The following is a 13,358-nucleotide window of genomic DNA, read 5'->3' on the forward strand; positions in this document are numbered from 1 at the left end:
CATTGTGTACCTATTGTTTTGCACAGCTCTTTTTCAAACCAAATGAAAGAAGCGGAGAAATACACATTTACACTGCCTTTTGATAGTTGCATAATTACCTTTAGTGCTGCCCTTTGCATCGAGTATAGGTTCAGATAACTGTCTGTGGTCGGTTGCTTTCACCCTAAAGAACTTCCTGTAGTCTTTCTTGCAAGGCGGGCATGGGAGCAACAAAATCTCTCCATCTTCGTTTATCCAGAAATGTCTTTTGTTTCTCCTTTTATGTAAGGTAGTTTTACAGCATATAAGGTTCTTGGTTGAAATGGGTTGTTTTTTGGTCTTTTTTGTCTTTCAACAATCTGAATATAAGAATAAATATTCTTTACTCTTCCCTACATATGCTTGACTTTAAAATATTTAAACCAACACTTTTTAATAATCCATAACAAAGGCTCATCTAAGTGTTTGCGTGAACGTACATTTTAATTAATCATTTGAATGTGTCATCTACTTATCTTCTGGCTTCCCTTGTTTCTGATGAAAAGGTTGCTATTAATCTTACTGGGGTCTCCCTGTAAATTATCAGTTCAGCTTTTTCTTGTTACTTTCAAGATTTTCCCTTTGTCCTTTAGCATTTCACTGTGATGTGTCTGGGTGTGGATCTCTTTGTATTTATCCTACATGGATTTCACTGAACTTCTTGGTTATGTAGATTAAGGTTTTCCAGCAAATTTGGGAAGTTTTCAGCCAGTATTTTTTGAAATATTTTTCCTGCTGCTTTCTCTTTTCCTTTACCTGGCACTCCAATTGTGTGTACGTTGGTGCATTTAATGGTGTCGCACACATTTCTCTAAGGCTCTATTCATTTTTCTTAATTTTTTTCTCTGTATACCTCAGATTTCATAATTTCTATCAATCTTTTCACTGATTCTTTCTTCTGCCGGTTCAGCCTAACTTTTGGGCCTGCTTTACTGAATTTTTCATTTAGGTTATTATACTTTCAACTCCAGAGTTTGCCTTTTTTTTAACTCATGTCTTTTTTTTAAGTCTTTTATTATTGGTGTGGAGTTGATCTACAATGTTGTGCCAATTTTTGCTGTACAGCAAAATGATTGTTACACATATATGTGTATAAATACATGAATATATGTATATACATTCTTTTTCATACTCTTTTCCATTATGGTTTATCACAGGATATTGAATATAGTTCCCTGTGCTATAAAGTAGGACTGCATTGTTTATCCATTCTGTGTATAATAGTTTACATCTGCCACTCCAACTCCCACTCCATCCCTGCCCCAGCTCTTTCCCGTTGGCAACCACAAGTCTGTTCTCTGTGTCTGTGAATCTGTTTTGTAGATAATTTCATAATTTCTGTCTTCCTATTGTTATTGTCTATTGGATGAGATGTTATCATCATACTTTTTTTATTTCTTTGAATATGATTTCCTTTAGTTATTCAAACAGATTTATAATAGATACTTTGAAGTCTTTGTTAAATCTGGTTGCTCTCTTAGCTACTTTTGTTTGCTTTTTTCCCCTGTGAATGGGTCATATTTTCTTGTATCTTTGTATGCCTTAAAATCTTTATTGACAACTGGATATTTTAGATAATGTATTGTGACTCTCTATTCTGACACCTCCCTCCTAGCCCCACCAGTGACTTGTTCTTGTCTTTGTTGCTTATTTGTTTTAGTGACTTGGCTATTTTAGTGACATCTGTTTCCCATGCCGTGTGAGGCCTTGGTGCTGCTCCTTGAAGGGTGCAGGCTTAGGAACTTGCATCCACTCTGAGCTGATAATGGTCCTGCCAAGTTCCTCACTGACTGGCTGCTTTCACTGATCTCTGTTAAGCTCGCTTGGTATTACACCCAGCTGTTTGGCTCCACTAATCACTGGTTGGTTGCTATTGTTGTTTTTAACAATGCGTAAATAACTCCACAGTCTGATCCAGTGAAATTTATAACCCTCTGCACAGGGAGTTTTTTGAGGCCAGTCTTTGAGATTTGCATTGACACAGCAGAGTTTTTCCTAGCTATCTCTTTCCCTTATTATTTGTGGTAAATGGGCTGACCTATGGTTTAGCCTGTTGCTGTCATTGAGTTACTAGCCTTGTGGTATTGGAACTGCTTATCACCAAAATCTTTTTTTTTTCTTTTTTGGCCACACCCACAGCATGCAGAATTTCCTGGGCTAAGGATCAAACCTGCACCACAGCAGTGACCCAAGCTACTGCAATGACAATGCCAGATCCTTAAACCACTGAGCCACCAGGGAACTCCTCTGAAGCCTTGATTTTTATTTTGACTCAGATTAGTATGTTCCTGAGTATCTATTAACTTGACAAGTACTGGAGCCTGCTATATATATTATACATTAACATATGCAGTTCTCAAAAGCTGCATCTGGCTGGTGCCTGCCCACATTGAGATGCTGGAACTAGAGACAGTAAAGCAACCTGCCCAGATAGCCAGTATGTGCCCCAGGTTCTCAGACTTCAGGTGGCAGGCTGGCTTCATATCTTCTAGCCTTTTTCTCATTCCCATGGAGCAGCTCACACACCAGTGTTCCTGGTGCCCACAGTGCAAATAGAATAAGGTCAGATATTCCAAGAGTACTCTGCCCTTTCTAGGTAGAAACAGCAGATTGCCAACCACTAAGAAAACATCCAGAATGTAGGGAATGCGAAGGCTGACAGATAAAGGAGCAGGTGTGTTTTTTGATCAATATTGAATCTCAGTCTTCCAGATGGAACCTCTTACATATAAATTTGCCACAGAGACTGCAGGAAAGGGGTTCGCTTAACTTAGTTGAAAGTTTTCTATCAGAAATTTATTTCAGAGTTCCCGTCATGGCTCAGCAGAAACCAATCTGACTGGCATCCATGAGGACAAAGTTTCAATGCCTGGCCTTGCTCAGTGGGTTAAGGATCCAGCGTTGCCACGAGCTGTGATGTAGATCGAAAAGGTGGCTCGGATCTGGTGTCACTGTGGCTGTGGTGCAGGCCAACAGCTACAGCTCCAATTCAACCCCTAGCCTGGGAACCTTCATATGCCATGGGTGCGGCCCTAAAAAGACAAAAGACCAAAAAAAAAAAAAAAAAAAAGAAAGAAAGAAAGAAATTTATTTCTAACTTGATCATTGGAAAGCACATACCCTTAAATAAATAATAGTTAGGGGTTCAGGCTAATCAGTGGTTAATTTGATCTGGGCAGAGAAAACAGTCTTGTCAAATAGAATTAAAATGGCCAAAGTAAGTTCTTTAAGATGTACCTAAAATGTCATAATCTATGAGACATCTTCTTTTTCCATGACCTAGAAGAGTGCCTTGAGAAATTCCCCTTCCTAGAGTCCCTTGGTGGCTCCACAGGTTAAGGATCTGGCATTGTCATTGCTGTAGTGTGGGTTTGACCCATGGCCCAGTAGTTTTCATATGCTCCAGGCACAGCCAGAGAAAAAATCTTGGCGGGGAGGGAGAGAGGAATTCCCTTCCCGAAAGTGGGACCAGCCCTCCCTTTGAGTCTCACCTTGGTTGGCTCAGGCCCCCCCACTGGTGCTCCCTGGAACTTTGGGAGGGGCTGCAGCCCGTTGCAGGTGTCGTTTGTTTAAAGAGCCAAGATCAGGGCTGGGGAGATGAAGGACTTGATTCGGATATGATTTGTGTCCTGAAGTTGAGCCAGGCATCTGCCGTGGCATAGCACACAGAAATGGGAACAAGCAAGCTTGTGGAATTAAAGCTGAACCCCAGTTTGAGCCAGCCCTAGGTGGTAAGGTGCTAGTGTCTGCCTCGGACAGTGACCACCACAAACCCACCAGACTTCCTGGAGGGCTCGTCTCTGGGATGCAGTGCCTCAACCAGTGGGTTCTTGCTTCTGAGTGATTCCTCCTCTGAAAGAGAAGGTCTGGGCAAGAGCTGCAGTGTTCTAAGCGGGTCCCAAACCTCCAAGTTTAACCTATAACCTGGCCCTCGCCTGGATGACTCCTGGGGGGTCTGTGATGTGGTCTGGGTCTGGTTGGCTTTGTGTCGTTTGTCAGTGGTGGTTCTTTGTATATTACGGATCTTCACATGGCACGTGTAGGCAGAAGCCAGTCCTGGGGGCTGGGGCTGGCCTGCCGCAGGAATGGGCGGGTGTTGCCTGTGTTCACACGGTCCCTTCTGCCCAGAGGGTGGCTCGTGTGCTGTGGAATCAGCTGAACAAGGAGACACGTGAGCATCACATCACGAGCGTCGAGTTGTTCTACCGGCTCCACTGCCTGGCCCCGTCGGCCAACATCTGCGAGGACATCATCTGCCATGCCCTCCTGGACCCTGATAAGGTGAGCCTTCGCAGCCAATAACGTCCAACCCGTCCCAACCCGACAGTCCCAACTCCATGCGCAGGCTTACCGGTACCCAGTGGGAGTCTTTCTGCAGCTCGGTGGACACCCCAGTTCACAAGCAGAGGCATGTCGCATTAGTAACATTTTCATACATCCATCATTTCAGGACTGGAAGGCCTCCAGAAGCATGAGCCGTCCCCTTGTGTCATATTAAGGCCCGCCGGGGACATCTGCCTAGGCTCCCATAAGGCTCGCAGGGCTTCTGGTGAAGTAGGGCATCGCAGAGGTGTTGGTCTTTGTAGCCCTGGCTCAAGTCATGTCCTGTTCTCTCAGCCACTTGGCCTGCCACTGCCAAGGGGCGTGAGAAGGCCATGCTCTGTGTTCTTCTTCAACCACAGGCCTAAGTGTGACCCTGGACTCGGGCTGACGCTGGGTCTGGAACACACACTGTCCTAAAAGTGCGTCTGCATGGGAGCGAGCAGGGAAGGCGAGGACGCGGCCTCTGCTTTCCTCCAGGCCCCATGGAACACAGCAGGCACGAAGGGGACCCCCGCAGCTCTGCCCGGATGCTGGCTTCCTGCTGCACTCTCGTTTGTCACTTAAACTGCGGTTGCTGCCACTGAGAGCAGTGTTCTGAGGAAGCAGGTTCCTCACTCTCCTTTCCTTCCTAATCCAGGGCACGCGGCTGGAAGCTCTGTTTCGATTCTCCGTCATCTGGCACCTGACGAGAGAGATCCAGGGCAGTCGAGTGACATCTCACAACCGCTCCTTTGACAGGTGAGGGGGTCTTTCTTGTCACCCCTAATGCAGAAGGACACTTCGCAGAGGGCCGGGCCAGCGGGCCAGGCTGGGGAGAGGGCGTGTGGGAAGTGGGGAGCATGACCTCATGTTCTTGGTGCAGAGCAAACGATTCCCATGGTCCCCGCAGTGAATTTAGGCTGAGCACGTGTGGATGCCTGGTAGGCGTTTCCTTAATTTGGTTGTGGAAGGACAAAGCCCAGTGTCCCTCAGGGTCAGCTGAAGAGCTTATAGAACGTGCCCCACGAGAGACCTTTTTAGGGACACGAAGACGGTCTAGATCTTGATTGGGGCCGCAGCCATACTGGCCGTGTACCCTTGTGATGCCCTCAAGCACATGCTAAGACATGACCTTCACTGCAGGTTTTTTTTTTTTTTTTTTTTTCTTATGGCCACACCGACGGCATATGAAAGTTCCTAGGCCAGGGACTGAACCTGAGCCACAGCTGAGACCTAAGCCACAGCTGCAGCAACTCTGGATCCTTTAACCCACTGCACCAGGCCGGAGAGCCAACCCACACCTCTGCAGCAAGCTGAACTGCTAGTTGGGTTCTTAACCCACTGCGCCATGGCAGGAACTCCTGCAGGTGTTCTGTTCTATGTTGTTTTTCAAAAATCCTCTATCTTGTTTGTGAGGGGCCAGACAGGCCACCTTAGTGGGATGCCAGCTGATTCTGATGCCTCCCCTCCCGCCAGATTCGGGAGGAGATGTGGACATTGGCATTTTAAAAGCTACCCAGTGACTCTAGCTTAGACCCTGGTTCCCATCTGCCTAGGTGCGCAAGCCCAGCCTGGGCAAAGCTCGCTGGGGGCGTCCCAGCACTCAGGGCACCAAATGCTGACCTGACGGTGTGTTTCCTCCCACAGGTCCCTGTTTGTTGTGCTGGACAGCCTGGCCTGCACAGATGGCGCCATCGGGGCTGCTGCCCAGGGCTGGCTGGTGCGTGCCCTCTCCCTTGGTGACGTGGCACGCATCCTGGAACCCGTGCTCCTGCTGCTGCTCCAGCCCAAAACCCAGAGGACCTCCATTCATTGCCTCAAGCAGGAGAACTCGGCAGGTGAGCACACCGTGCAGGGGGCCGAGCCAGCTTTGTGTCCCTGGGGCCCCAGGCCTGGGAGGGAGGAAGGGGTGACCTGGACCCCAACTGCCCAGGGCAACAGCCAAAACACTTAGACTTACCTGGTGGTTTTGCCAGATCCAAAAGCTATGAAGGGGAGTTCCCTGGTGGCCTAGCATTTGAGGACTAGGCATTGTCACTGCTGTGGCTCAAGTTCGGTCCCTGGTCAGGGAACTTCTGCATGCCACAGGGCACAACCAGCGGGGCTGGGGCTGGGGGAGCTATGGAGGTACTTTGTGGGGACTTTTAAAACCTAAGGATCAGATGAACCAGCACTTAGAAATACTAGATAGGGAATTTGTTTTCACTGAAAAATCGGATTTTTTTACATCAAAAAGGATAATATTAGTACCTCATGTTCTAATACACAGAGCTGATTCCTGATTCTTTTGCTGGGGAAAACATTCAAGTGTATCTAGGGTAGGAGGAGCTGGTCCATTCAGAGGTCTCCAAGGCCAGCCCTTCACTTAGGAAAGAAATGAGGTCTGGTGAGAAGTTAAGTGTGAGTGTGTAGGGCTAGCACTTCTCAGACCCAGAACAGGAGAGTTGAGGTTGCCTCTAGGTATGAAGGATCAGGAATGTCGAAATTTGCATATAATCTCATCACCTGTACTTTATAAAAATGACCTCTGCTTGTGAACCATCAACAAGGTAAGGGGTTTCTTTTCTATCCGGCCTCTGAGGTTCTTTCCAGCTGTTAACATGTAATCAGAAATGCAAAAGTAGACCTTTGGGTTCTAAGAACTTTCAGAGGCTTTTTTTTTTTTTTTTGCTTTTTAGCACCACACCTGAGGCATATGCAGATTCCCAGGCTAGGGGTCGAATTGGAGCTGCAGCTGCCATCCTACACTACAGCTCACAGCAATGCCAGGTCCTTAACCCACTGAGCAAGGCCAGGGATGGAACCTGCAACCTCATGGTTCCTAGTTGGATTCGTTTTCTCTGTACCATGATGGAAACTCCCTCAGAGGCATCTTTAGCACAAATTTAAAAGAATATAGGTAGAAAAAAGACAAGAGAGGAGAGACTAAAATTTAAATTTCAGTAGTTAATACCTAGCACAGTTTATCATCTAACTTTACTTCCCACATAGATGAGGTAATTTTATCATTTCCTGCAGTTTCCTAAGTGATGATTTTACAAGTCTTGGGTAGTTTGTTTAGCTCACTAGGTTGTAAATATTCAGTGTTCGTCACAGTTTTATCTTAGAGAAAGAAAGCAGCCCAACACCTAAATAAGCAAAGATTTATGAGGTGGCTTCCTCTCTTCATAAGCTTCCTTGCCTATAACTGTAACTCCTGGTTTTCCTTTAGGAGGGAAAGCTGGCTGCCTTCTCAAAGAAGAAGCATTAAAAAAAAAAAAAAAATTTATGAAAGGGGTTCCCATCATGGAGCAGCAGAAATGAATCTGACTAGAAACCATGAGGTTGCAGGTTCGATCCCTGGCCTCACTGAATGGGTTAAAGATCTGGTGTTGCCGTGGTGTAGATTGCAGACATGGCTTGGCTCTGGTGTTGCTGCAGCTATGGTGTAGGCTGGCAGCTGCAGCTCCAATTAGACCCCTAGCCTGGGAACCTCCATATGCCACAGGTGTGGCCCTGATAAGCGAAAAAATAAAATAAAAATAAATAAAAATGTATTAGAATATGGTTGATTTACAATGTTGTGCCATAAACGAGGAGGCGTTTTTTTGTGCACATAATACGAATGTAAAATGCAAAGAAGTATAAACTAAGCACCTTCTTAAAAGTTTGGCTACCAAAAAGTACTTATATTCTCTGAGTGTGAGCTTTGACTATATGGCATTATCACTTTATTGTGCTTTTTCTTTAACAAAACGTTTTTCTCAATTATCATATCGCATTGTTATTCTGAGCAAGTCCTGTGCCAAAATCTTGCATTGTGTCTGTATGGAAGATTCCGTTTTACTCATGTGTGCTAAGACTGCTCAGTTATCCGCTTCATCGTTGGACTTTGATATTCCAGCACCAAGTCCACACACAGTGTGTTCAGAAACCCAAGTTGGTGTCACATTTTATTTTGATGTGAATGTTGCTTTCCCTTGTTTTAAGACTCCATTTTGCAATAAACACTTTGACAATATAAAAAAAAGTTTGGCTGTCATTTATGGCAGCTAAATTGTTGATTATTCCTTTGTTTTAAAATGAAAGTTTAAACTCCACGATTCCTTGGCTTTTAAAAGTCTTATGGCACTCGGAGTTTCCATCGTGGCTCAGCGGAAATGAATCTGACTAGCATCCATGTGGACACAGGTTTGATCCCTGGCCTCAATCAGTGGGTTAAGGATCCAGCGTTGCCTTGAGCTGTGGGGTAGGGTGAAGACACAGCTTGGATCTGGTGTTTCTGTGGCTGTGGCGTAGGCCAGTGTCTACTGCACTCCTAGCTGGGAACCTCCATATGCTGCGGGTGCAGCCCTGAAAGACAAAAAAAATAAGATATAAATAAAAAATAAAAGTTTCATGGCACTTCCTGCAGTCTCCTCCAGTTGACATTTAATGCTTTTACTTTGCCAAATCAGAAAATGTGTTCTTTCTCTGGAAACAACTGGAAGGGTTCTGCTTGCCCTCCACCCTACCCCTATCCTATAGAAACCTTTTGTTTGTTTTAACTGTTCTGCACATCAGGCAGCTCATCTATTTCTAATATCTTCTTCTTTGCTGATGTGGCTTAATGTTCATGGAACAGATTTGTTGAAAGCTGCTGCATGTTAAAAATGTTCAGCAGTACTAAAGACGTCTGGCTTGTCACTGCTTTTTAAAGAGACCTGAGCACTTTAAAGTGTTGTGTGTTTTCTTATCTCAGAGGTACTAACATGCTTCTTTGAAAAATTGGCATAATCGGGGAGTAAAAGCACAAGTGAAAGTCCCTTGCAGTGGCCCCCGGATAGAGAGCATCACTGTTCATGGTTCAGCGGATCTCCATCCAGACTTATTCATAGCTGCGAATTATAGCTGCTCCCCGCGTTTAGGGGACTCCTCCTATGCAGCTGGATTCTGCAGCTTGGTTTTTTTTGTTTGTTTGTTTGTTTTTTAAGTTTGTCTCTATTTTCCTTTTTTTGTTTCCACAGAAAAATAATGAGTGTTCTTTATTTTTTTAATGATCTTTATTTTTTCCTTTAAAGCTGGTTTACAGTGTTCTGTCCATTTTCTGCTATACAGCCAAGTGACCCAGTCACACATACATATATACGTTCTTTTTCTCACATTATATTCCATCATGCTCCATCATAAGTAACTAGCTATAGTTCTCAGTGCTATACAGCAGGATCTCATTGCTTATCCATTCCGGGTTTTTTTCTTTTACTTAATACACCCTACACACCACTCCATATCAGTACACATAGATGTATCTTTTAAGAACCAAACAGGAAGTTCCCTTGTGGTGCATTGGATTAAGGATCCAGCATTGCCACAACTGTGGTGCATGTTCATTCCCTGGCCCAAAACCCAAATGGTGCATGGGCCGTGAGATTTTCAATCACCCTCTTACAGTGGAGGCTTGTTTGCTTTCCTCTTTGTTTTGTACAGGATGTTTCAGTGATACATCTAACTTTGAAAACCACCTGCTAACATTTTTGCAGGACACTTTTTTGAAAGACAACTTCTGGGAGAAAATGATAGGTATTTTCTAAAAATCACCCTTCCCATACATTTTTGATCTTTATATTTGCTATACAGTGTAACCAAATTATGCAATTTCTTGAATTTTTTTTTTTTTTTGCTTTTTAGGGCCGCACCATGGCATATGGAGGTTCCCCGGCTAGGAGTCTAATTGGAGCTACAGCTGCCAGCCTACAATACAGCCACAGCAACGTGGGATCCAAGCCATGCCTGCGACCTACACCATAGCTCATGGCAATACCAGATCCTTAACCCACTGAGCGAGGCTAGGGATCAAACTGGAACCCCATGGCTCCTAGTCGGATTTGTTTCTGCTGCACCACAACGGGAACTCCCTCTGGAACATTTTAAAAGACCTGTTCACTTTACTTGTCTGCCTTCCATCTGTAAGTAATGTAGTCTAGACCCCAGTGTTGTCATTTCATAGAGGAATTTTGTTTTATTTTGTTAGTTTCTTATGCTTTATTTTTATTGAGGTATAATCGATTTATATAACATTATATGTTTCAAGTACACAGCATAGTGCTTCACATTTTTTAAAGGTTATTCTCCATTTATAATTATTATAACGCATCAGCTGTATTCCCTGTGCTGTACAATATATCCTGTAGGTATGGGGTGGGGAGGTTGCCTGCGGCATACAGAAGTTCCTGGACCAGGAATTGAACCCCCAGCCACCGCGGTAACCTGAGCCACAGCCTTGGCAACTAACCACTGGAAGCCACCAGGGAACTCCAGCTTGTTTATTTTATACATAGTAATTTCTACCTCTTGTGTTCTACTCTTACTTTATACATTGTAATTTATACCTCTTATGTTAGACAGGGTAACTCCCTACCCCGGTCTTGCCCCTCTCCCACGGAAGAGTTTATCAATATTGTTCTCTCTGTCTGGCTTTAAGACAAAGATCACTCCAACACTGATTTATCCTAACTGACCCTTCTGTTTTGAAGCTGTCTGTCATTCTGTAATTTTCAGACTGGCATCGCTGGATTAACAGGAAGCAAACCTCTTTCAAAGAGGCGTGGGGCGCCCCCGAACTCCAGGAGGGCGGCTCGGAAGACAATGCGCCCCTGAGCCAGCTCACCACCGTGGACCGCGAAGCCATCTGGGCCGAGGTGGAGAAGGAGCCGGAGAAGGGCCCACCGGACTGCATGCTGGCCGAGGAAGACCTTCCCTGCTACGCGGACCTTCTGGACCAGACGGCCGGCGGTGCCGCCGACAGCAGCGAGCACACCGAGTCCGCGGACACGAGCTCCGGCCCCACGGACAGCGAGAACACGTCCACCTTCTCCTCCCCTTCCCACGACCCGCAGGAGCTGAGCAGCGGCGAACGCTGCTGCGTGCCCATTTCCGCAGTGGCCCGGGCGCACCCCAGGCAGGCAGCCGGCCTCAAGTCCAACGCCAAGTTGAGCCTGACGCGTGTGGACTCGGATAAAACCCAGGCTTCCGAGTCGCTGTCCAGCGACGAGGAGGCCGACGCGGAGCTCCAGGCCCTGACGGCGGCCCGGCTGCTGAAGCAGGAGCGGGAGCGGCGGGAGACCATCGAGGCCTTGTTCAAGCACATCCTGCTGTACCTGCAGCCCTACGACTCGCGGCGGGTGCTGTACGCCTTCTCCGTGCTGGAGGCCGTGCTCAAGACCAACCCCAAGGAGTTCGTCGAGGCCGTGTCCAGGACCAGCATGGACACCAGCTCCACCGCGCACCTCAACCTCATCTCCAACCTCCTTGCTCGCCACCAGGAGGCGCTCTCGGGCCAGAGTTTCTACGGAAAGCTCCAGACCCAAGCCCCCAACGTGTGCCCACACTCTCTGCTGATCGAGCTCCTCACCTACCTGTGCCTGAGCTTCTTGCGGAGCTACTACCCCTGTTACCTGAAGGTCTCCCACCGAGACCTCCTGGGCAACCGGGACGTCCAGGTCAAAAGCGTGGAGGTTTTGATCCGACTGATGACACAGCTGGTGTCAGTGGCCAAGTCGGCCGAAGGGAGGAACGTGGAGTTCATCCACAGCCTGCTGCAGAGGTGCAGAGTCCAGGAGTTCGTCCTGCTCTCCCTGTCCGCGTCCATGTACACCAGCCAGAAGCGCTACGGACTGGCCACCGCCGAGAGGGGCCGGGTGCTGCGGGAGGATGGCTTCTTCGAGGAGCGTCTCATCAACCTGGGCCAGGACCAGATCTGGAGCGAGCATCCGCTACAGATCGAGCTGCTGAAGCTGCTGCAGGTGCTCATCGTCCTGGAGCACCACCTGGGGCAGGTGCTCGAGGAGGCGGAGCATCCGCCAGACCTGTCCCTGGAGTGGCGGCGGGCCCTGAACTTCCAGCAGGCCATCAGCGCCATGCAGTATGTGCAGCCGCACCCCCTCACGTCACAAGGTCTACTGGTGGCTGCGGTGGTGCGGGGCCTGCAGCCAGCCTATGGCTACGGCATGCACCCCGCTTGGGTCAGCCTGGTCACGCATTCCTTGCCCTACTTTGGGAAGTCCCTGGGCTGGACAGTGACACCCTTCCTGGTCCAGATTTGCAAAAACTTGGACGAGCTGGTCAGGCAGTATGAAAGCGAATCCGTGAAGCTCTCTGTCAGGTACAGTGCACCCTTTGATGTGCTGCTATTGCTTTAATCATAGCTTTTGTCACAAGTGGCTGATTTGCCCTAGAAGCCGATTGGCGGGTCACTTCAACCTAATCAAAAACCTCGTTAGCATCATCAAGAGGGGTATAACAAGGAGCTAAATGTTCAGCTCCTTTATTTTTAATTCTACGTGGCTACCCAGGCTAGATAGGACGAGTCAGTCACTCCATTCTTTTTGCAAAACAGAAATAGAAATGTGAATCTTCTTCATGGAAATTCTGAACCATCTGAAAACATTTTTCCAAAGCGACTATATAAATGTAAAACAGCACAGAAGATGCCTATCAATATCATAACAGTATTTCATTACAGGAGCCCAGTTTTTTAAGGTAGTGATAGCTCTCTGGTTTCTATGTTTATATGTAGGATTAAAAACCTTTATGGCCTCATTTTTTAAAATTCTCAAAACCAGAGTTCCCATCGTGGCGCAGTGGTTAACGAATCCGACTAGGAACCATGAGGTTTCGGGTTCGATCCCTGCCCTTGCTCAGTGGGTTAACGATCCGGCGTTGCCGCGAGCTGTGGTGTAGATTGCAGACACGGCTCGGATCCCGCGTTGCTGTGGCTCTGGCGTAGGCCGGTGGCTACAGCTCCGATTCAACCACTAGCCTGGGAACCTCCATATGCCGCGGGAGCGGCCCAAAGAAATAGCAAAAAAAATAAAAAATAAATAAAATAAAATAAAATTCTCAAAACCAATTTCTTGTTTCTTCACTAAAGCATAACCTCCAAGAGGGAAAACGTTTCTCCAGATTATCCACTCACTCTTTTGGAAGGTCTAACAACCATTAGTCATTTTTGTCTTTTGGAACAACCCAACCACAACAAAAAGGTAAATCATTTTTTTCCTGAGTCTGGGATAGTTTTCATA

General features: G+C 46.8%; 1 protein-coding gene across 14 annotated transcripts in view; it reads left to right on the forward strand.

Moving 5' to 3' along the window:
* The window catches only part of DOP1B (DOP1 leucine zipper like protein B), a 134,498-nt gene that overhangs the window by 81,064 nt on the left and 40,076 nt on the right, over nucleotides 1–13,358 (forward strand). For 13 of the 14 annotated variants that reach the window (XR_014825162.1, XR_014825163.1, XR_014825159.1 and 10 more), the window contains 5 exons: nucleotides 4,147–4,299; nucleotides 4,979–5,079; nucleotides 5,968–6,158; nucleotides 10,837–12,439; nucleotides 13,208–13,319. Coding sequence is in view for 5 of the 14 variants with exons in the window: in XM_003132763.5 (XP_003132811.3) it covers nucleotides 4,147–4,299; nucleotides 4,979–5,079; nucleotides 5,968–6,158; nucleotides 10,837–12,439; nucleotides 13,208–13,319 (2,160 nt within the window). In the remaining 9 variants the exon portion in view is untranslated. Of the gene's footprint in view, nucleotides 1–4,146; nucleotides 4,300–4,978; nucleotides 5,080–5,967; nucleotides 6,159–10,836; nucleotides 12,488–12,648; nucleotides 13,320–13,358 lie in introns of those variants that run through there. The other variant, XM_084992055.1, reaches the window with a different exon arrangement.

The sequence above is a fragment of the Sus scrofa genome, chromosome 13 (assembly GCF_054392235.1).
Source record: "Sus scrofa isolate SSC_HxYL_T2T_F1_AM1 chromosome 13, Sscrofa_HxYL_maternal_Yorkshire_Landrace_v2.0, whole genome shotgun sequence".
NCBI classification, from domain to species: Eukaryota; Metazoa; Chordata; class Mammalia; order Artiodactyla; family Suidae; genus Sus; species Sus scrofa.